Raw genomic sequence first — 25,526 nt, 5'->3', positions numbered from 1 at the left:
AATCAGCTTCTAGAAGTAAGGCAGATGGAAGTGTGCTGTGCTGTACAGGGGCAGGTCTAGTACATAGCATTTTGTTCAGCATTATCCTGCCAGAAGTGCTATTTTTATTAAAAATAATAGTATTGTAGCATCACTGTGGATGCTTAGCAGAAAAGAATTGGCCCTGTAGTATCTTAAAGGTCAAGTTCAATTTAAAGAGGTATGCATTCACATCAGGGTACTTGGAGATGATAATCTGCATAATCAAAAGGAAATTGTTGTAGTCTTTCATAAGCAAAGATGACTGAAGGCATACTGAAGTATGAGATTTACAAGGTACCCAAAACTTTCTGGTAGTTATTTCTCATTTATAACCTAGTTAATCTGCTGCTCAGTATAAATTAGCTATTAGCTTTAGTGTCTTCCTAATTGCTGGTTATGTCTTTCTTTGACCAACTCCTTACTGTGTGGAACATTTTCATTTGGAAGAGCTTTTGTGTTTGGGTGTGCTCATGTGTGTTTATGCACTAGAGAGATACACTGGTTCCTTTTCAGCCACTGTGCATCCTGCCAGTAATGCCAACCTCATTCATTTGTACCAGTCCCTTGGTCATTCAAAGTGTCATGCGCTTGAACATGTTGAATTTTTCAGTTGTACTGGACATAGGGGATGTGGATGTACACCTCCATAGCCTAGCAGAAAGGTCTTTTATTGCTGTGAGCTAGCTGTAATGTTAGTGGCCAAGTATGTCATTGATTATGTGTGCTAATGTCAGAGTGAATAGTATTTTCATATTGTATCAGTTTGCTCACTTTTACTGAATTCTGACCTGGGATGTTTGTCTCTGAGGTTGGCTCAAGTGAGTCAGTGAAGTTCAAGAATATAATAACTCTTCAGCCTTATGACAGATGAAGAAATAATTACAGTGGGATAAATGTAAAATTCTAATTACTTGAATGCCTTTCACAACCTTCATATTTATTCTTTTTTTCAAAATTAAACCTTTTAAACCCTTTTAAACCCTTTTGTATTCAATATCCAAAGTCTATAGTTATTAAAACTCTAAATCCTGTAAGGATTCTTACGAATGTTCTGTTATGTAAAGGTTGTTGTAAATAATAGATACATTATTTAAAAGTACACTTTTCAATTATGTACATAAGGGATTAATTATGTATGTAATTAAAATATTTGTTATTATTAAGTACAAAAATTTTAGTTGTAGATATAAATTATATATACATTTATATAATTAATGATATAAAATTTGAATACTTCTTAAATCATAGTTAATGAAGTGCTTAGTAATGGCTAGATATGCAGTTAGGACAATGCTAACTCTTAAAAAACCCATCATTTTTATAGTAGTTAGTTTGCAGGCAATAAATATCATGATGGTATGGAAGTCAGTGAGCATCTGAATCTCTACATGTAAAATGTTGCAAGTATATATTCAAATGAGATGGAATAATTTGTAAAGAAAATAGTGTGACTCCAGCTTTTTTCTATTAAGTTCTATAGTAACACTGAGTTTGGATATGTCTGCGCTGTTTCACTTTCCTTCCTATTGTGGGCAAAGTGTAGATAACAGCACTGTGCAAGCAGAGACATCTAGAAAATAAAAACAAGATAGATTCTCCTTTTCTCTTAAAATTCATCTAAAAAAAATTATATACAATTGCATGAAGGGCAGTTTGTATGAGAAATATAGTGAAAAATAACAAATGATCCGTAGATTTAGAGAAATGGTATCTAGGAAAACATCAGACACCTCCTTTTCTAGGCACTGCTTCTAATCTATTCTGATAGTGTTTAGAAAATTTCCTTATCCATTCGTAGTCATTTGGTAACACTGGCCTATTTAGTACAAGCATTTCTGTGCACTTGAAACCCCATGAGAATTTGCTTTACAGTAGGTGCATCACAGACAGATTCTCTATCAGACATGAATTTGACGAGAGAAGTTTCAAGTGCTACAACGTTACTCCCTTTACTGGATCTGCTCTTGATTCAGCATTAGTACTGAATTGACACTTCAGTTCTTGGACTTTGTATTTTAAAGTTGATATAAAACTGAATAGATGAAGATTATATTTTAGTACTGGCATAAGGTAAAATAAGGGACACTGATAAGTGGTATCTGAACCTCATGACAACTATATTCCTGAAAAGCAGTGAAAACATCATGATCTTTAACTCTGTGAAATTTTATGCCTTAATTCTTAATCTGACAGCTGATACGAAATATTCCTTTTGTTGTTATTGCATTATAAATTTACACCATTTGCAAAGAATCATTCTCCACACTGACTAGAGAATGATCACTTCTTTTGAACAGGCATACATATTTTACGAAGTTTGGCACCCATCTGGTCAGAAAATAGTTTTTATTTTTCTTTTTTTCCAGTAGTATAATTTTGTAGTGTGTCATTTTCATAACCATTTTTTCCCATAATTAATACATCTCTATACATATCTACTCATATCCTTTAAATACTTTCTTAGTGCAATACAAGGCCTAAGGAAGATTCAATGGCTAGGATGCATTATATCACACCAGTTGATCAAACTGAAATACTTGACTCCTTTTCAAGTCTTATTTAATAGTATGCTCGTTGTTACTTCAGCAGTTATGGCCTGTGTCTTGTGACTCAGAGGAGCAAAGACAGACAGAATTGCAAGTCTTTTTTTAAACCAGCATCCTGCAGCATGAGTCAGGCTTTAGATTTGACTTTTGTCCTTCCTTTGCCTTTGTTTTTATCATTTGTCCTGTTCCACGGTTACAGCCTCTCAGAATTGCATATTCCTGATTTTAGTGCAGTTTGTTTCTGATGAATGCCAGGGAAAATTATGCAAGATATTAACCTGGCATTCTTCAGGAGGCAAAACTGTTTTTTATTGAGTTGTAATGGGCGCTTTAGAAAACAAGCCTCAAGTTTCCAACCATCAGTTGAAACTCTGCAAGGTTAGCTGGCTGAGGCATAACCACTTATTTCAGTGATCACTTATTTCATCTTGGTTTTAGTAGCATCAACAGTAAAGTGTCTAAATACTGTATTCTTCAAAACTCAATTTAAAAAAGAGATTTTGCACACTTTTTAAGTATGGGGGTTTGTATCTAGAATGCATTATGCAACTGTAAGAATAAAAACATAGAAAACCAATAGATGAATACATTCCTTTTCTCTCTAGCTCTTTTTTTCCACAAAGTATGTATGAATATTGTTTATCTTTTCTTTCATGCTTTCAGCCTTTTGTTACAAAAAGGCACTGCCATCAGTTTGGTGCGATAATACTTACTTTGTAAAATATTATGTTTGCAGTATAATACACTGTGATTTTATGTAAAGATCTGCTATTCATTCACTACTGGGTATATTTCTGCTGTCTTACGGAGTACAACAGAGTCATTGCCTGAAGTGGTATAAAGTGGCAAAATTAATGTTTGCATATGTAGTGACTGTTTCTGTTATTGCTAGAACCAAGTTTTCTGAATATCTGACTTAATTCCTGAAGACTTTGAGACTAGGAGATTAAAAAAAAAGGTAATGTAACTACATACATTTCTTCAGAAACTCAAGTTTGGTTTGTAAATTTGCCTTCTAAACAATTTAGTGAAATTAGTAAGTAGTAAATCCTCGGAAGAATGCACATTAGTTTTTGTCATAAGCCATAGCTAATGCTACAGAACTTTACCAGAAAGCAGTTATTGGCCAACCTGCATAGTTTTTCTATTCAGACACACCAGTTTTGGAGGTTTTGTGTATTTTAATGAATTTTTTACCCTTTCTGAAACAGGACCAATGAAAATTTTATTGGCAATTTCTCAAAGAAACAATGGCTTTTACATTGTAGTTTCAGACGCAGTAACTTGAAAGGGAGGGACGATAACACATGGAATACTCTGTGTTGCCATACTGTAAAATAAATTTAGAAGTAATTTTCAAGGAGAGAATGGTCACTGCATATAAAAAGTAATTTTTCTCTGCAGTGGGTTTCTGCTTGGCAGGTTTCCTTGTATTTCATTTATTTTCTAGATTGTACTTTTGGGCAGAAATGTAAGACATTATATCTACAAAAGCAGAGCAAATATGTCATCCCTGACTAACCTGTGCTTTAGAGGGCAATAATTTGACACCTGTCTCTACCCAACACATTGGTTGTTTATGGCAAAGGTCTTGCCCTCTTGCAAGATGATATGAGAAGCACCTAGCTCCTGTGTAGCCAAAGGTAAAGCGGAGCTGAGCTGCTGAAAAGCCTTGCTTTCTTCTCTGCATATTTGAGATTGCTGGTTTCATATTTGGATGAATTTTAAAAGGAAGCTGCCATTTAATTCTGGTAATACATCCATAAGTATATCAGTCCATTTTGTATGGCACATTCAGGGAGGGTCATGGAAGGATATGCTCCAAGGATACAATCCTCTCGAGAATATGGAAAACTTCACTTGTAACATACTTTAAATAGCTTGGGTCCATTGAAGGTACAATAGGCTTTAACAGGTCGTCATAGAGCTCTTCAGAACAGAGTGAATGTTGATTAATTTGGAGTAAATATATCAGAGCAGAGTGCACACATCCCCAGTGTTTCAGGTATCACAGAGTTTAGGAGTTTTAACACCACTTCAGATCAGGAGACTGTCAAATATGTCCTTCATAAGGGTAGGAAAAAGTACAGAAAGCATGGAAACAGTGCTGTTTTTCTAATGGCATCATATTCATCTGCTTAATTGGACTTCAGCTTTCCACTCGGACATTTGTCTGAGCTAGATGATGTGATATCTGAAAGAAAGTTTTCTTGACAACTGAAGAAAAGAATTATTTATCCCACAGAGAGCAATTTTCTGTAATTAATTTTATATCTAATATGAAAAATTTGGCCATGTAATAGTGTAGATGGTGGAGAATTGTACTCTCACTAAAAGCAATAAGCTGTCTTGTTTAATCAGGTTGTAGAACAAAATGTTAAAAAAGGCATTCAGTTGAAAGCAGAAACATCTACATAGGGAAATAATAACAACTTAGTGTGGCTCTGTGATGCTGAATAGTGCTTCTCAGGAAAATATGTCATCATCCTGTTGCTTCTGTAATTTAGATTAATATTCTTTAGCTTGTGGAACAGGTTTATTTTAGATTTATTTCCCATTTTTATCATTTAATTAATGTTTTCAGATTTTGATGTATGCAACAGATTTAGCAGTGCACTGACAGAAAAAAAAAGGAGAAAATTGATAAAAATCTGGCTGTGCCAGGGAGTTGAGATAGTTAAAGGAATACTGTCAAATTACTAAACCCTAAATGTAGGTTATGTAAGCTAAACAGCTCAGCTCTTGCTTATGGGTACTGTTTTTCTTTAGATGTTGCAGGCTTGCAAGGTAAATGGACTCTACACCCTAACATTTGCTCTATTAAGTACAAAGGACACTAATGGTAGGTTAAAATTGGATATTAATAAGATTATAATACTATTCAAGTTAAAACACAAAAAGAAAGAAGTATGCCTTATATGGTAGAAAAGAAGTAGAACATTCTTTTAGTTGAGCTGTACAAGATGTGGTTAGTAACATAGAGAAGTACTACCTTCAGATCTTTCCAGTTTGAAAGGAATTATTCAAGTGCTCACAGATATATTAGATACATGACTCTGTGCATATGTAAAGGATCCAAAACTATTCCTACTAGACTTGGTGGAATTTTACTATTGTGACTTTCAGGAACACAGGTTGTTTGTAAGAACCTAGTGTAAAGGTTACAATGTAAAGGAGTCATGGAAGTGGTTTGCCTCTGACTCACTCACTGCATATTGCTTGAAATTTGTGTGTACTGTTCTCCACATTTCTGTATTTGGCATTATCACCCTTTAATAACATTTCCAAAATACTTTGAGATTCTGTGCATTTCCTATAAGCACATGGTGTCGTCTATTTTTGTTTCTGCTTTGCATTGTACTCCAGATGGCATTGATATATATTTGGCATATATGTCTTTGTGGCTCCTCTGGAGACAACAAATAAGAATGATGGGCATAGTCCTCGAAATGAAGATAGCTATTCAAGATGAAGTTTGTATGTTAAAGCAGGAAAGTTCACTAAGAAAGCATATTATATATCATGGAAGGTAATAGCTCACATTTCCCTTTTATTTTAAAGAGCTTTTTCTAATTGAATGAGATGTAATTTACAGAACAAAAATCCAGTTTTGTGAATATTCACAGAGCGTGTCTGTTTGAGGGAACTAATGCACTCTATTCTTTGTGCCCTTTCTTGATGGCTAAATGTTTTGGGGTTTTTTGTTTTTTTGTTTGGTTTGGGTTTTTTTCTTCCTTCAGTAATGTAGCTGTCATTAACTGGGATTAGGTGAAGGGTTGTTGTGTGTCTGCAAGGTTTTTTTTTCTATTTATTTCATCTGGGATAAGTCCTGGAAGAGTTGTCTGATTATGTGACCTCTGCCTTCTGCACACTAGCTTTAGCTGAAAGACAGATATAGAAAGCTGCCAAAGAAAATAATACACAGTAAACATGTACATGAAGTACAAGAACTATATTCTTTATGGAGTACCAGTTCATTCCAAGTGAACAGCATCATCTTTGTGGGTTTTGGATCAATGGGTGTGGTTCTTTGGTGTATCTGAAAGAAGCTTATGTGGTAATATCCGGATGGAAGATGGCTTTTAAGCTCTAATACATCACAGATCAGAGGAGCATCTGCACTGCCAGCCTGCTTCTGTAATTTGTTTTGCCCATCCAGTTTATAATAATCGGTCTGTTTTGTGAGCCTGAGTTTTGTATTTGAATTAATTCTGTTTGCTTCATGCTAACAGATATGGAATAGATTATACAGAATTATCATTTGATAACAACATATAAAGGTGAACTTTGCATTATCCTGTGTTCAGTTAAATAAATCTGCTTCCAAAGAGAAGTTCTGTTAAAGAAAGAACTCTGAGCTGTCTCTCCATGTTGATACTGAATTAGTGAAAAGAAGGGTAAATGTATGACTGTCTCCGTTATTAGTGGATGCTGTGACTGAAGAGTGGACCGCAATACTTATGTGCAGTGCTCCTGAAGCTGAAGATAAATAGTCATGATTTCCAGCAAGATTTTAGTCTACCACAACCCTTCTGGGGGCACTCGTACTGAAACTTATAAAAGTACTAGAAGGCGTAAAAAATCTCTTGGAGAATTATTCCAAAATGGATATCGTGTCAAAGCTGGACATAATATCCCTGAAAAGGAAGAACAACATACTTTTCGAAACTCCTTGGTGTCTTGCTATAGGGTCGGCTCATACTGGGGTAAGGTCCAACTCTAAACTTTTCTTCAAAATTTTAGTTAGTGAATTCTGTCTCTGGTGCTTGTGTTATTTTCTTCTAAGAATATATTATATATAATTTTTCAACTTCAAGATAATGCTACTGCATTATTTTCAAAAAATCCTCTGTAATGTGCTCATTTCTCCCTCGTCAAAAGGATTTAGTGTTCACCAAGAGTCAAGTAATTCAGTCTTTATTGATGGAATTATTAAGAATGTTTTTAAGAAACCTGATGTGATTATCCACAGATGTAAAAGTAAGTTAAAGAAATGTGCAGTGGAGAGGTTTATTAGCAAGTCTTTCATACAGCATTGTTTGAAAGTGACTAGTAAACAATCTATGTAGATTTGGAACTTCATGCAGTTTTACTGTCCTGGTTTGTAGGGTATTGATGTTTTCATGCTGTGGGCTGATTTCCCTGCTTCTACATTTGCATAACAGAGGCAGGAAAATGTATCAGTATATTCTGGCTGTGTTGCTTCCAAGGCATGGCAGATTTCCTCCTGTGTTATTTCTTCTTGTTTTGTTCTTTGAGCTTTCATTTTAAAACCTATCTATAAGGAATGGAATCTCAGGTAGCTCTGCTGCACTGCATGAAGACATTCAGGATAGAATTATTTTGCACCCTAAAAATGTCTCCTTCATTGTATGTGTCTCAGAAGAGGTTCTGATTTCCTAAGTATGGATTCTGGCTTGTTCAGTCTTCAGTAAAGCATACGGTCTTAATGAAATAGGGGGTAGAAGTAGCCGTTGGTAGGTTTGATGAAAATACCATTCTGATGAGTGGGTGAATGGTTTGTCAGTAATAGAAATTGAATACAGAATCTCTGTGTATTGAATCCTTCTACAATATTTTAGATATGCTATTGTCAATAAGCAAGAAGCAGAATCACAGCAATAATAAAGAGTTTATGTTTATTGCTGTTGAGAAACAATGTAATGATTGATGCTATTCTGGTAGATTGACCTCATGTTGAATGAAGAATTATCACAATTCCCATTTCTGTTTTTGAAATCTTGTTAAAGACAAATAAGTTTAGTTGTTGTGATTTTTCCATTTATTATTTTTTATTATTATTATTATTTTTTGTGAGGGGGATGGGTGTTAACCTATGGGTAATTCGGATTCCTGCTGTATATTAATCCAGTAGAAAGCATCAGTTTAGCAGAGAGACTGAAAAACTGACACAGGAAGATACCATGTTTCAGCACATTTAAGACTGTAAAGTCAAATAAAGCTCGAAATAATGTTGGGGGGGGAGGGGAGGGGGTGTCCTGTAAACTCTATAGAGAAAATAATTTTCTACTGTAATTGCATTGTTACTGGCACATAGGTTGGCAGTCATGTTTATATCACTGTTCTTGTCTAGGGTATCCCTTTTACTGAGTCCTTAGTAAAGAGTTAGGAAGCAATAGCTGGAGAATATTTGCACCTCACAGAACTGAACAAGTACATAGTGAAATTAATAAACATGCTTCTGTTGTATTCTAGGTCAGTATTTCAGCACAGTATATGTTTCCTATTGCAGAGATAATTTCTGCAGTGTTTAAGGCTGATTTCATGTTTTTGAGCAGTATTTGGCCTCTCTTAGTGACCCTTCAAAACTGGCCTGCAAGAAGTGGATATGTTGAATTTTCATATCTAAATTCAGTGTTTAGACTTTCAAGAGGTAGGCATTTGATCTCCACCTAAGATCAGATGCATTTCTTGGAGGGAGGGAGGGTTGGTGTTTGTTTGGGTTTTGAATTTGTTTTCAGTTTGTTTGGGTTTTTTTAAGTTCCAGGTTGAGCACTCAGAATCTGAAATAATATTACACCCCACATGTTATCCAGGAAATAATCTAGTAAACTTAATGGAACATATTACACACATATCTTACATTCTTTTCAGTGTACTTTGAAAATAGTCTGTTAACCCTACAGGCAACACAGATACCTAAACAAATCTTTTCACAGTAAAAAAGTAATCCTGTGGTATACTTGGAGATTCATTTGAATCATCATACCTACAGCTCAGATTACTCTATTAGAGGCAGAAAGTATTGACTAAAATTCATTGTCTCATATTGTTAAAGGAATTTGCTTTGATAATCATAGAAGGTTTTTTCTGGTATAGAAATCTATGAATCTCTTAGCTTTTTCCTGGACATGGTAAGTGAAATAAGCTCCAGCTCAGAAGCATACTTTAGTCATTCGTCTAGAAACAGAAGACTGACAAACTGAAGAGGCTCTTTGTTATAATTCTGTATTTTTCCTATGATTAGAGAGATTTCCTAGGTAAATTGAATCTTTTTATACTTTTTTTAAAATAAATTGTAATATAGATTATATTGTATTCCAGTCAGATTCCATAGAAAAATTCCAATATAAAACCTCTTGCCAAGAAAAAAGTGAGTGACATAATGGAGACAAAGCAACAAGCACTTCTTGAGCATTCCATTCAACAATGTCCAAATAACTTCAGCAGGCTGGATCCTATGAAATGTGCAAAATTAGAACAAACTTTCATGTAATGCATGAGAAAGCCTATCTAAACTATCAATTATAAAAATTAAATGAAAAACATTTTTATGGTTATTTCATATTAAAAGAAATTATTTCCCCCCACATATATAAGATACATTGCCAGATATTGCTATGGAAAGAAACGTGCATATTTGTATATGTATCTGAGACAGCTTTAGGAAAAGGAGAATTTTTGTTAATAGTCCTATTACAGATTTTTGCTTACTGTTCTTGATGCATAAACAATCATCAAAAGTTTCTGGTCTTGATGAGTTGTTGGGCCTGAAAGAGATAATATCTTCCTACTTGTGATTTATGCTGGTTATGTTTGATTTGAAAACAATGAGAGAGCATAGCATAGGGCATTGTGTTACTGATTATTTTTGATTAATTTTCAGACAGGCTAATTTTTACAGACACTTTGTCAATAATTATTCTTGATTTACACCCATCAAAATATTTTCTATTTAACTTGGTTTAATTTTGATTTTATGTGGATTCATAGTAAGCTATGTGAATAATTTAGTCCAGTTTTAGTTTGATAACAGCCTCATTACAACAAGGTTATTGCTGTGAGGATTACTGTGTCAGTTTATAGATCGGTGTATGTTTGCAAGCACACTTCTGCGTGTCATTAATACTAGTACTAGATTGAAGTGCTCTGTGGACTTTTACTCTGGGAATTATTCAGTTGATTCATCATCCCCTTGGTAAGTTTAAGGTGATACAAAAAATGATACATTCAGGAGCAAACTCATGTCATCTTAGTTTTATGCTTACAGTTTATTCTCAGCAGCAGCTTTTTGTAGTCTATTTGAAGAATAAGGCTGAAAGCTTTAAATTAGATGCAGTCTTCCAAAATGCACATAATTTTCTAGATGGTCAAGCAGCCGATGCTTTAAATGTTTCAGAGTGACAAACAGATCCATTCAAAGACAGAACCCCTTAACTCTTTCACAGTCAAGCTTTAGAAATAACTGTTCAAGAATGGGAATTTACCTCTCTCTCTTTTGGGTTCAGCTAGTATTAATGGGTGTTGCCAGTAGAGTACACAGAGTTCTACTGGGAAGGTGGGCACAATGCTGCATTGCAAGCTATGTTTTGTCCCTACTAGATGGAGTTTGGCTGACTGACTTTTCCTGTTAATAGTGTTACAGGGAGTAAGCACTGCAGGCATAGTGAGTTTCACTTGCAAACACTGAAGTGACTGGTATGCTTGTATGTTCAGCCCCTGAGACCAAGATACTCTAAGTGCCTGGAAATAAGGTTACTTAAACCGACCAGCTGCAGCCCTGACATTGTCCAGTACTTTTATATGTTTTGTTCAGGTCACTTTTCACTTTTTCTCTTTTTTACATGAATTTGAAATACTGCAGGGACTGGTCTAGATGACCTTTAAAGATCCCTTCCACCCCAAACTATTCTATGATCCTATGTAAACTATATAAAATGACATGATAGGAATATAATAACAGATCTCTTTGGGTCTTGAAAAGTGTTGAACACTTAATTCTTTATTCATTTGCCATCATGACAAGGAAAACTGATTTTAATTTCATTTTTGTTCTTCATATTCAAACCCACACAAAGCAGATAATACATCAAGGTTTCTGAAGATCTAAATTTTATCCTTTCTGTGTAATAATTCCTTCAGATATAAAACACAGTCCCACAAGTCATGTCCTAGACAAGGTGATTGTAAGTTTTTGCAATTGCAAACCACTTCTATTTGCAGTTTAAGTAAACTGTTCAGGCAAACTCTGCAGTTTGGTTTCTTTATTGTTTTTTAATTATTTTTCTCTCTTTTTTTTTTCTTTTAAATTCTGTTCTCTGAAAGGATTTCTTTAAAATAGTGTAGGCTGTAGTAAATGCAGCCCAAATGATTTTCTTCTTTCACAAAAAATACATTGAAGCTATAGTCTTTCTATTCTATCATTTGATGCTTCAGCAACTAAAATGTATCTTAAGCATTTTAAGAGTTTGGAGATAGGGGTTTTATTGCTAACTTTTGTTTCTCAGGCTTCTTTTTGAAACATTGCAGTGAGTAACTTGACCATCTTATTAACTCTGAATGTGATGCAAAGTGCTAGAAGGGAAGTAGTTTTTCAGAAAGTTCCTAGGGAGTGGAGTAAGGAAGGTAGCTGGATGATAAGTTTAGGGTTGCTAGTAAAGGTACTCTCCATCCCTGTCTGCCATATGTCTTTAGACGGGAATAGCAACTGTGAAAACTACTGCAAGTGGAGCAGAGGAGCATGTCTCATGGTTTCAGCACTATGATCCAAAATGATCATCCTCTAATTGCAAATGGCTCTGAAGTTTATAATTATTAAGCATAATTTATTGTTTTTTGTCTAGATCCCGAAATCCACTTTTTAATTTAGGATTAGTCTTTAGAATTCCCTACAGTTAGTAGTTAAAAAGAAACTTTATATCCATGTAATAGAAAGGAGTAAATTTCTACTTTGTTAAAGCTACTCAATAAGGCTACTTATGAAACTTAGCATGACTAAAGATTTTATTTAACACCTCTCCAATTATACTGCAGAAATAGAGCCTTGATTTAAACACATCTCGCCACGTGCATCTTTGCGCTTGAGGGGAACCTCTCAACTTCACTGAGGTGAAAATTTTGACCATATTCATATATTTGCCAGGATCAGTCTTTCCTTAAGATTCTAGAAATAAAAAGTAGTTTATAGCACTGGAAGTGTGTAAAATAAATGTCAATAAAGAGGATGTATAAGAAGCTGCCCTGGACCTAACTGTAACAGTTACAACACCATGTTACACAACCTTTATATAACTCCTGGCTGCACTGCCTAGTAAAAATTATCCTCAAAGCAGTATTTTAATTTTATAAGCTCTGCATGTGTATAATACACAATGTACTTTTATTCATATGCCAAAGATCTGCAGCCAAATTTTTTAGTATCAGCATAAGTCTCTTTTAATAATTTAAGCCCTTAATCTTCTACAGTATTTTCTTTTGCGCACACTCACTGTATGTTTTGGTGGCTTTCTGGTTGTCTGGGTATACATGCAACCTGATATCAGCACAAAAATGCTATTTATTTGTAAAGATAGTTGTTTCTTTAATAGCCAAAGTGTCACCTATTCCTATAGTTATGGTCTGATAGAAAGAATTATAGTACGTTTGTAATTTTTAAGAGTGAATGTGTCATTTCTCTCTTCTCCTGCTTGAGTTTTTCGGAATTACGGTGTACACAGGGAGTATTATTACAATAAAAGACTTAACGTCATTAAGATTTACCAATTTAATCAGGCATATACACAGTCTACTTTATCCAGGTTATCAGATCTCTTGCCAATAATCTCTTATTTTTCACTAAGCAATATGGGAGCTTGGAGGACTGAGGAATTTCAGATCTCTATGTGTCTTTGACAGCTTGGAAAAGAAGGACACTAGAAAATACCAACAGAACCTCAGTGAGGTTTTTTTGCCCTTAGCTTTTAGTCTATATGTCTTCTCCCATGGCACCCTACATAAACTAAGGCTCTCTGGTAGGATACTTCAGCTATTAAGGAAGTAGGTTTAAAACAACTTGAAAAGACCTGAAAAGGATTTTGGCATCATTAAATATGGAAGAACTTTTCAAAGGTATTTGGCATTTTGTATGCTACCTATGTTGATTTAAATGATTGATGTAATTGTAAATGAAATGCTATAATTTAAATTATTATTTACTAGATTTTTTGTTGTTATTTTTTTCCTTTACTACAGGTTTAAGATTTTTAAGAGCCCTCAGACTGATACAATTTTCAGAAATTTTGCAGTTTCTGAATATCCTTAAAACAAGGTAAGACCTTTTCTTACAAATTGAGTTAGTTGCATTGGTGGCAGAACATAAATGGCTTAGGTTTGTTGTTCTAGTAGTATATGATTTTCTTTTCTAGAGTAAAACTCTTGTTGCCTGTTCTTTAAACCTTTTTCTGCTGATGAATGATTTATCAGTGTCATTATCTTTTGCAATGTGATCAGTAGATTTTACTTGGTATGTTGTTGTATTTGAAAGATCTGAACAAGACTGTGCTGATAAATGAAAAGCAGAATGAATTACAGAACTCTTCAGTGATTAAATGTTGCTTCTTTACACATAATCAGTCCATGTTCTGATGCCTTGGAAAAACAGAAATCAAAATTCATTCAACAGAATACAGTTTAAAAGTATTTTGAGAAATAATCATTGTTTCTCTTTTTCAGTTTTTTTTAACCTATCATTTTTCACAACAAAAAATGTATTAAAAATGAATTTTACACTGAGATATCTTTATGTTGTATTCATTGGCATTAGCATTTCTCTCAAAGAATAATTAAAATCCTCCAAGTAACTTTCTGGCTTTCTGGATTTTTTGGGCTATCAATACATGAAAGCTGTGCAGAAGCAGCATGACTTTGAACAAAAGATTGCTGTAAAGGAAATAAAAAGGAACTTTCCCATGCCTCACAATTAGGTGACATATTCCAAAATCCTATGCTTTCTCTACCAGTTGATCATGCATGTGTGAGAGCTTTATATGCAAGTGGCTCAATTTAATTGCTATGTTTAATTAGTAGTGATTGAGAAATATATCCTGAAAATTTGTACATAGCCATGTCTTCAACCCATAATCTTGAAACTATTCTTTTTTTGCCGTAAAACTCTTGCACTGTCTTAAGCTGTGTAACTGTAAGGAATCCAGTTCCTGTCAAATAAAGAAATCAAAGAATGTGCAGCAAAGCTGTAGTCCAGTAGCTGAGTGTGTGATAAAGGAGAGTAATTTTTGCAGGAGCTCAGGATACCCAGTGGCTTTACATGGAAAACACAGAACAACTTCACCAAAAGAAATGGTAGTCAATAGAGAAGCCCCATAAACTCAAAAGATGTTGGATAAAAGCTAAAAGTCCTTTCAGGAGTGGTGGATTTGCAAGCTTCCAGATCCATAAATAAAGGAGTGCTGTAATTAATCATATTCAGTGTATTCAGAGCTGGTTTGTTCAAGACTGGCCTGTACATTTAAATAGTGTTTCTTTAGTGCAAAATTTGCTCTTAGATTAGATATCATTAACTCTGTGGTTATTTATATGAATGTCCAAATATCTGTAAATCCAAAATGTTGATTATTAGAAAGTCTGTAAAGCAAAGCTTCCTTATATGCCTGTTTCAGTTTCCTCAGATGATTAATCCCCAGCAGTTCATCACGAACACCATTTAACTTAAAACCTGTCAGTGCCTCAAACCAATTCTTTATTTCTCTCCCTGTTCCTCATTCTTCAATAGAAAGACATGTCTGTTCTCTTTTGTATCGTTGCTCATAAAACATGTTTTTTGTAAAATGGATTAATCAAATTAAAACAAATGAGCAGAATTCCATTTATTGTAGAAAAGTTTGAGTTACACCTGACATAAATGTGGCCATATGAGTGGGTTTTATTTATTGTCTTGCATGAATTTAGCTGCAAACTTCAGTGAAAAATTTTGATATTTGTGTGTCCTTAAGTACCTTCATAAACAAGAGCTCTGCTTCTTGTGGTCGGTACATTTTTTCTGTTACAGTAATTATAGACTTTATAATTGAGAGCTTCTCTTTCTGTGTTATCAATCTTTCTTAAACAAACAAACCAAACAAAACAAAAAGCAACCCCCAAAAAATCTGCAAAAAACAAACCCAAGCAAAAAGCAAGCAAGCAAACAAACAAAAAGCAAAAAAAGAAGCAGTGTGCTGAGCACTGTTGGTTAATGGACAACCTTTAGTAATTTTGCAAGAGTTAGAGCAGCTAATAGTCTCAATAAATTTATATTTAATTAAATAGAGTGGCCATTCCGAACACTGGAATCCAAAGTAAGAAGCTAAACAATGCAAAAACAGAGGCAGTGAGGAAACTTGCAAAGTCATGTGGGCATGTTAGACAGTTATTAGAGTATATGAAAAATTATTAATTATATTTGAAATGAACCCATAGGGCAAAGAAAAGTTTTTACATATTAAAAGACCATACTCTGCCGAAGACCTCTTTGTTTCCTAATTTGAAATTAAATTAATTTTATTCAATAGTTTTTGTTCCTGTGTTTTATGAAATAGAATTAATTGTGTGGTGTTCAGTTGAAAATTTCTCTTCACTGTTTTCTAATATTTTTCAACAAAACTGCAGAGGCTCAGGCAGAGCTCACAGTAAGGGATTTTGCACAGATGTTGGAAAGAGCTTAAAGAGGAGGAAAATGTTTGTGACTAATCCTTCATCTATATTTAGATTCTGGCAGAAACCCAGGGAGTATTTCATAGAGGAAAGCTAAGGTAAAATGTTTAATAAGTCTGCAAAAATAAAACGTACCAAACAAGTCATGTAAGAGTTATTCTTAAGTGCGGTCATTTACTTGTATAGAGCAATATGTAGAGACCAACTGGCCCATTTTTGCATTAGGAGCCTGTTCTAAGTTCAGATGAAGGATGACGTTTAGCTTTCCATAACAGAGTTTTTCCTCAGCATGATTTCTATGATTTTGTTTAACCTAGAAACCAATTGGTTAGTGTCCTATGCTATGACTGAATGTTATCATCAACAGAATATGAACCTTAAATCAACCATACATAACAAAAGACAGAAATGGGGAATATGTGTTAGTGTAGGTGAGAGCTAAGTAATTGCAGAATGCTAGTACATTATCTTGGTTTTGAGTACAGCATAAAATACAGTATCCATCGTATTACCCACTTGTGCTTCTTCCCTTGTACCCACAGATACCCTCTTCACTAACTGTAACTCTTAAAAATATTTTAATGGAGCTGGTTCATGTCTCAACTTTTTTTAAAAAATAATGTATTTTTATTGTCCTTGTATTAGAAATATTAATTAATACAATTTTACAACTACTACTGCTAAGACCGGTAGTGAATTTTTCCTGGTTTTTATCCTTTTGGGATGTATTTCTTTAGGAATAATACTGATTTTTCTGAGCCATTATTCATTCTCAGAAATGTTTTCAAAACCATAAGACAGCTATTTCCTATACAGTTCCATGAATGGATAAGATTATTTGGAGATAGCAATACATGAACCTGAATTCCTTGTACAGATAATGAATATCCTTCTTAGGTTTTTGAATGATAGTGTTTTTTGTAAGAAAAAAGGGAGCAGGCTTTACTTATATTTCTTACATAAGTTTTTAAGAATGACATTTTCCTGCTGAACTGAGTGAGATCCTTGCTTCAAAATCTCTTCTGGCTACAATAGGGTAACATTACTCAGTGGGACTGAAAAAGAGTTTGTTGTGTTTGACTGTTAAGTTTCAGTCTTTTGGTTGTTTATTTTTTGTTGTTTGGCTGCGGTTTGGTGGGGTTTTCTGTTTATTTTTGTGGGGTTTTTTGGGGTTTTTTTTTTTGCTTGTTTTGTTTTTTGTCACAAAGTGGTCAGTTGGAGTTATGCAAGCAGAATAGTATGAAAATTACTTGGGAGTTTACACAGGGACTGTAAAATACCTAAGCTTTTCAAGTTGTGAATCCATGATGACAATTACAGTATCGTGACATTTATGGATTGGCTGCAATAGTTCATGATTTGTTTACTATAACTGTAGGAAAATAGTCTTTCCCTGTGGTCATGTATATAAGTGTTAACATGTGGTGAGTATACAACAAGAGACATTCTCTTGTTGTTAATTTTTAGAGCCTCCACAGGCCTGGGGTCAAAAGCATAATGAATATATAAGAACAATATGAAAAATTAATTATTTTTTTTTAAATCAGTCAATTTTTTGTATAATTGCAGTGTTCAGCAGCTAATGCTAATTGACATTGCTCAGATTATTTTATTGGCCCTGCATAGATGTATTCCAGGGTACCAGAATATTTACATGCAAATAAATCTGAGGTGTATAGCAAGGAAAAACTATAAGGTGAGTGTTTTGAAAGGCAACCAATTTTCTTTTGTGAAAAAGTGTTATTTATTTCTGTTTGGTTATGACTACCACTGTAGCTTTCTCGAATGCATGGGAATTTTTCTTTCAAGCTATCTAAATTACGCAAACGTGACTTTGCAAAGAAAAAAAAAACCCTATTTTTCATAGGCTTTTGATTAAGTTTTTTAGGGGCCTGCTTCTCTTCAGAAATCATCATCAGACTCTTCCATTCTAAAGTATGCAGTTGTATACAAGTACATATTGAAAATGTGTGATAAATTCCAGTCTAAGTTCCCATTTGTTGTTGGGTTTTGCTTATTTTCAGTAATTCCATCAAGCTAGTGAATCTGTGCTCTATATTTATCAGCACGTGGCTGACAGCAGCTGGGTTCATACATTTGGTAAGTATATTTGAAAATACTTGTTTGACTTTTTCTCATGGATCTTCTGCTCCCTGAGCTACCTTATTACCTGAAATTGCCTTGCTCTGACTGATCCGTCAATGCATCTTATAGCATAAGATAAACAGAGACATCACGGCTTCTCAGTTTTAGGCTTCTGCTCAAAACTCATTCTGAATAGTAAGTAATACATCATTAGCCTCAGAAATAAAATATGAGACTTGGATTGCTGCAACTTCTTGAATGATTACAACGTACCAGTAGGTGGCAGCGTTTCCTAAATAACTACCCGGAGAGCTTCCTGGAAGCGGTTGGCGGAACTAAAACGATACTGAGGTCCTGGGAAATCAGTGGTTGTGCCAGGGGAAAACAGTTCTGTATTTCCACGGGAAGTAGTGGGATTGTTAACATTCCAAATGGCTTTTTATTTTTTTTTATGTAAATTTCAGTTGTAGATAATACAGAGTTTTGTAATAGATTTTTTTTTCTAATTCTGCACTTAGTGATACCTGAAAAACAGAATATAGATAGTACAGAGGTACATATGAGTTTGTAAATGTTAATATGCATATATAGAACAGGTATATGTCAACTGTGTATTTTAAACATTTTAAAGTAATAGTTTTTATTGATTTGTTTAGTAAATATCATTAGATGTGGTTAAGTGTTCTTTAACTACAATTTATGATTTTCTTTAGAACCATGGATATTTCAAGCTGCTAGAAATAATAAGTTAGCTAGGAATTGTTTTGGACTAATACTAAAATTCCGTAATATCAGTGTTACTCCAGAGCAATTTAATTGACTTCACTTGATCTCTATATAGAATCATAGAACAGTTAGGGTTGGAAAGGACCTTAAGATCATCTAGTTCCAACCCCCCTGCCGTGGGCAGGGACACCTCACACTAAACCATATCTTCATCCAACTAAAGATCATCACACTAAACCAAGGCTTCATCCAACCTGGCCTTGAACACTGCCAGGGATGGAGCATTCACAACCTCCTTGGGCAACCCATTCCAGCACCTCACCACCCTACAGTAAAGAATTTCTTCCTTATATCCAGTCTAAACCTCTGCTGTTTAAGTTTCAACCTGTTACCCCTTGTCCTATCACTACAGTCCCTAATGAAGAGTCCCTCACCAGCATCCCTGTATGATTAAATTCAGAATGTTCAGCTTCTTGTTTTACCAAATAGTAATATAATTTTCACTCTTATGAAGATGCACCAAAATTTTTAATGCTTTAATTTATGATATACATCTTAATCACTTGCAACCATCTTTTTACTTTCCTCTTAGCAAACATAGCATTTTTTTAGAAACATTAGCTTTTTCTATTTCTGAAGAAAAAAAGAAAATGACATTTTAAAATTACAGTGGCAGGAAAAGAAGCTGTTTTCTAGGACTTGGATTTTGTTTTGAGATGTATTTTGCTGTTCCGTTTAAGTTCCAGTATTGTAGGAATTCTCAGTGGTCAAACTCCACTGTGGAATGAACTTTAGAGGGCATACTCCTTTCCAGATGATTAATTTATAACTTGGCTTCTTGGAATAGTAATAGTGTATCACTAGACATGTCACTAATGCCTTTTATAGGGGTTAATACTATATCTTAAGGTCCTTTTCAACCCTAACCGTTCTATGATTTTGTGATAATGCTTTAAAACAATAAACATTGAGAAGTATAATTGCATTACATGTAAGATTTGCTCTGAAAATGTTCTAACAAATTGCTATAAAGTGAACTTACCTAACTGCATTAATATTATTTAGTGCTGAATGAAAAAATGCTTTCCATAAATAGTACAAGTGGCAAGGCTATGTGTATTGGCAAAAGAACTGTAATGCTATAAGTGGGACAAGTTAGGTTTTATATTTGTTCAAAATAAATCACACTAAAGGATCCAGAATTTATACTGTATGCCAAATTACGTTATGTATATAAGCGTATGCACACACATGTATAAGTATAGTTAATTTGTGGTATGACTCTATTTATTCATTGTATGTTTTATTGTACACTTTAGGTGGAGAACTCAGGGGATCCATGGGAAAATTTCCAAAATAATCAACCGCTAACATATTGGGAATGTGTTTACCTACTGATGGTTACAATGTCCACTGTTGGCTATGGAGATGTTTATGCAAAAACAACTCTTGGTCGCCTTTTCATGGTCTTCTTCATCCTTGGGGGATTGGTAAAAACTCTTTTTTATCATTATTATTATTCCAGTTGCCTTAATACTCAATCCTGTGTATCTCAATGTTGTAATTAATGAAATAATATCTGAATTAGTGAATTAAAATTAATTAGAAAACATTTAAATATGTTTTAAATTACCCTACCCACCCCCTCCCTTTTTTTTTTTTCTATAGATAAATGTTTTGGAAAAGTTTGTCAAATTAGTCCAGTTTAGTAGAGTCAGTATTTTTCTAATCTATCTGAATGAGTAATACATGTGAATACATGAAGTGCCTTAATATTTAAACTTACAATGTTATTTGTAGTCCTTTACTTTTTAGTGATTGACTAGTGCATTTTTTGAGGCTGCTATTAATAATAGTTAAAGGCACTTTGCGGTTTCAGAAGTCCTACCCACCCACCCTTCTGTGTTCCTTCCCAGAATTCCAACAAACACTGTGGCTTTGGACTGCCTTAGAGAGCAGCTTGCCTGATCCAGATGATGGCAAACCACATTCTCTTTAATTTCAAACATCCTTTCATGTCATGTAGCACAATTTTAACTCACAATTTATCTCATGGCCATAAACAGTATCCTTTTCAGCAAGTTCTCGTGTTCTTTGTCCTGCATGTACATAGCACCAAAGTTACTAATTGTCTGATGTCAACTTTTCTATTTAACAGTCTTAGTAATACAGGACTATTGCAATGTTATTTTCTAAACCAGCAAAGTTTATTTTCATATTTACACTGTGCAAGGTAAGTGCATTATGGATATTTTAAAATCTATATTGTGCACATACATGCATATGTATATTGTTACCTTACTCTCATATATTGATTTCACATATATACATACATCTTAGAGGTGATATGTATATATCTGATGTTATGAATGCCATATATGAGAGACACAAAGATACATACATATGGGCATAAATATATGCATTCCCATCTATGTTTATTGCCATATGACGACAAAGACCATGTCAACTGGCAGTAGCTCTTCGAAGTATCCAGCCACAAGGAAGATGTTTGTTGGACTAAACATGGCAGAATAATTTTTATTTTCTCCTCAAAACCTTTTTTTCTCTCACATGTTATTCCAAACCTTTTAAAAACATGAACTTTTGCAAAAGTTTGTTTTTTTTTTTTTCTTGACAAGGGGAATAACCCCTGATTTCATTTTGTTTTCTTCTCTTGAATCCTAATAATGGGGGAAGTAAGCCTGCCTTTAAAATAGAAATGTAACGGTAATGATAATATCTCACTTCGTTTTTCTGCAGTAAAGCTTGGATAGCTTTTTCCCCTCCCCTCTTCAGGAAGACTTCAATATAACTGTTTTTTATGATTATATACCAGTTTTGATTATTTTTATCCTCGTTTTGTTTTGTGTACCTATTTTTTGTCTTTTGACCATTTTCTTAATTTATAAGGTATGCACCTTCTCCAAGGCAAACTCTTACATTGAGTCCTCTTGTTTTGTTTGATAAGAACTTTTACATTTTTAAAGTTTTCTTTTTAAACAGCTGCATAAATCTAATTCTTTTGCATTTTCAGATCTTAACGATATATATCTTCTGAAAATATTCATCATCCCCCTTTCTTGGGCCTCTCTTTTTAGTCTTTTCTTCTGTCTCCTATCTTCTTCTTAGGCCATGTTTGCCAGCTACGTCCCTGAAATCATAGAGTTAATAGGAAACCGCAAGAAATATGGTGGTTCCTATAGTGCGGTTAGTGGAAGAAAGTAAGTATCCCAAGAGGCTCTGCTGCCTCTGCTGCAGTAGAACACTCTCTGCATGCCATTTTCTTTTTTTTTTGTTTGTTTTTGTTTCATGCATGTAGGCAATGTTTGCTCGCTACGTGCCAGAAATTGCTGCTCTCATCCTTAATCGGAAGAAATACGGCGGGACTTTTAACTCAACCCGAGGCAGAAAGTAAGTCAAAAAAGACCAGGTGTGGTTGTGTGACTTTAGAGCCCCTGAAGGTGGTAATAGCTGACTTACAGCTTACAAGGCTGTACTCCTTGGCTTCAGATGTTACCACTGGAGAGTTGTCACACTATAATTAGAGACCTGGGCTATGCTAGGGTGCAAGTTACAACGTTTTGTTCCTACTTCAAGAGAACCTGGTTACCACTAAGACTACACCGAGGTATCTTGTGAAAAACATGCTGTTATTGCATATGCACGTAGCTTCTGGAGAAAGGTTGACTTGTCAGTTCACACTTTGGGGATCAGATTATCATATCTCATTAATTTTAATTGCTTAACTAAGTGATCACATGATTTTGAGACAGCATAGTTCTTTAGAAAACTTGGGTTTACTAGGGTGCAAAATCTGAGATTTATGTTGATCGAGTTATTCCATTAGACTGACTGTGTCAGAAAACTGAGTGCTGTTTCTTGTTCAAACAACATATTAGCTCTCATGCAGCACTTTTTGACTTTTAATATTGCAAACACTTGTGATTTTACTATCTATGACCAGGATTTTTAATGTGTCGCTTCCACACTTCATATAAAACCTATCCTAAGAAGAGCAAGTAATAGCTTAGTATCAATATAGTTAGGAAAAGAAACCAAACCCATAAAAAATACTATTTTTACCTGGTAGCAAAAGTTAAATTTTATTGGACCACATTAGCTCATTGCATTTTTATTGAAAGCCTCCTTGTTTCCCTGATTGAGTTAAAACCAGCTCTTTCTGGCATTCCCATCATCTAGACATGCCAGGATAAAGCCATTAAGGGACTCGATGTGCTTGGCGATGTAGTAGTTTCTCTTCTATATCACCTTTACTGTTGCCATCTTTTGTTTAATTACATATTATTGTTACTTTCACTGATAGAGATATATTCACCCTAAAAGGCTAGTTGTATACAATCCGTTCAAAATAACTTAAAGAGGGGACTACAAGGAGTACATCTAGTTAATTGTCCTCCTTGCTTAAAGATGATGTGTTTTTCGCTTTATTCTTTTCAAATTACCCATGCATAATTTTATGAATGTGGATTATGGTTTTACAAAGTTGTTTCTCCTCTCTGTGAAGCACAAAGAGTATAAATGTCCCACAGAACTAATTCTAGAGTACTACTTTACATCACTGGCTAGATAAATTAAAGTTTTTTCATTAATTATATCTTATACTATTGTGTGTCCAATAATACTCAAGCAATTACATGATACAGTTGCAAATACTTCAGTACTTCCATTTTTTTTGAGATATCCTCAAATGTCTAAAGCTTTTTTACTGTAAACACTAATGTTGGAAACCTTTATCATAATTGACTTATGCAAATTAACAAAATGTCATAATTTATTTCTGAGATAGCGTAGTATCTTTAATTTCCAAAAATGTGTATTTGTGACAAAGGCCTACTCAGTTTCATATTTGTATTCATACTTGGTTTCTTGAAGAGTGAAGTTTTTCAAACACAAAACTTCCTGTGTCTGAAAACTTTAAACTTCTGTTTCTGAGGCTTCAGAGGAGTTATAGCAGAGAAGAATGTGGTTAGAAACTATTTTACATAGAGTTTTAGTCTCTCCCCTTCTACATTGTCACTAGTACCCAGCATTGCTCAGATGTCTCAAAATTTGGACCTGATCTTCAGTCAGAACCCCACATCCTGAAAAGCTTAACTCCAGATTACAGGCTTCTGCTAGCTTTGGGGCGTGCTTGATTTTGTTTTTTCACCTTTTCTTTTTGTCTTTATTTATATGCGCTAGCTTTTTTTAGCTCACTCTGTTGTCAGTGCTTTCTCTGCTGATCTTTACTGCCCATTAACTTCTTTGAAACTCAGCTCTGTCATCAGAATGCAAACTGTTCAATTTACTTTATGCATTGTTTTCTGGTTCAATTATTAATTATGAAGTAGTCTAAAGATGTCCTTTGCTCACATGGGTCTTTCATCAGAGAATCTAAGCTTGGGAACTGCAGAGAAAAAAGCCATTATCACCCCTTGTTTGATGTTGCTATTGCAGTCAGTAGAACAAGATTGATGAAATGTTATGTTTGGCCAAAATTTAAGTTTTCATTTGGAATTCAGTGTTGAGAGAATGGGTTGTCAGAACCAATAAGTTTTCCTTTGCTTGGGATATGGGCATGTGGTAGTAATTAGCAATATAAGGTCTTTAGTTGAGCAACCAAGCATAGATTCTGGCAGCAAACATAATGAGAAACTACAGTTGTTCTATTCCTAACATCAGAAAGTTTCCAGATAAAATTAAATACATGTACAAAATGAAAGCAGCTAATGTTTTTGTGTTGGGTTTTTTTTATTTTTTTTTAAGATGTAGTTTCAGGTCTTAAAATAGCAAATGTGTATACTTTTTAACTTTCTCCAAAATAGATAAATACATGCTTTGTAGCATTTATATGTATGTTTATACATGTTGACCCATGAACTATGTGGAATAATATGCTTCTATATGATTATTAAACATTAAGGTGGGAAGTTAATATATGATTATGTGTGTTTTGAAGATTGCATTGCATTGCTTTAGTACTAAAGAGAGCCTTGCTATGGAACTGTAACTGTCGAAGCAGCTGGAATGTATGCATAAAAATTATTTGTACTAATTCCATTTACTAAACAAGAGAAACAACCAACATGCCAGAAAGTTTGAACTCACATTTTATTTTGATTTTCAACCAATCCTCAAAGGACTCACACTATGTAGGAATCATTTTTACACAATAAAAAAGCTTACTTCTGTCTTAGGTGAGACACATACACAAGAGTTTGGAAGTGAACTAGTTTGTAGGCAGTGTGCAATTATCTCTGGTTACCTTTACTAGATACTATCTACTTACAAAAGTCCAGGGGGGATTCTAAATTTAATTTATAATCTTCCCTTGGTAAGATATTCCTGAAATGAGACTTCTGAAGTCTCATAGAACACAAAGCAGGAATTTTATTATAGTCCGTGATTGAAGTTTCATCTGTTAAATAAACAATAGTACTCACTGTTGGTTATATACCAAAATGCATATGAATATATCTATAAAATATGTGACCTAGTCCAAATTTGCACATTTAATGACAGCTATGTTAATGAGTTTGGCACAATTACAACCTAGTGAAAAAAAAAAATCAAGATGTTACTAAAAACAATCCTTGCCTTGAGTTTCAGATTCATAAACAATAAGATCTCTGTAGGTAGCAAGATTACTGCCAAACAACCATTTTGCTGCTGTTCACAGATCAGATCATCTGAAGACTCTCTAATGTTTTTGCTGTATGTCCT

General features: G+C 34.2%; 1 protein-coding gene across 26 annotated transcripts in view; it reads left to right on the top strand.

Annotated features, from left to right (window-relative positions):
• Positions 1-25,526, top strand: part of KCNMA1 (potassium calcium-activated channel subfamily M alpha 1) — a 488,118-nt gene that overhangs the window by 304,509 nt on the left and 158,083 nt on the right. For 21 of the 26 annotated variants that reach the window (XM_005152688.2, XM_005152678.3, XM_005152686.3 and 18 more), the window contains exons 6-9: positions 13,539-13,614; positions 18,017-18,092; positions 20,123-20,293; positions 21,933-22,024. In XM_005152688.2, the coding sequence (XP_005152745.1) occupies positions 13,539-13,614; positions 18,017-18,092; positions 20,123-20,293; positions 21,933-22,024 (415 nt within the window). Of the gene's footprint in view, positions 1-13,538; positions 13,615-18,016; positions 18,093-20,122; positions 20,294-21,932; positions 22,025-22,122; positions 22,215-25,526 lie in introns of all 26 variants that reach the window. The other 5 variants (XM_005152689.3, XM_005152687.3, XM_005152685.3 and 2 more) reach the window with 1 other exon arrangement.

The sequence above is a fragment of the Melopsittacus undulatus genome, chromosome 8 (assembly GCF_012275295.1).
Source record: "Melopsittacus undulatus isolate bMelUnd1 chromosome 8, bMelUnd1.mat.Z, whole genome shotgun sequence".
Lineage (NCBI taxonomy): Eukaryota > Metazoa > Chordata > Aves > Psittaciformes > Psittaculidae > Melopsittacus > Melopsittacus undulatus.
The sequence above is the reverse complement of the archived record's forward strand: the minus strand, read 5'-3'. Positions and strand labels throughout refer to the sequence as shown.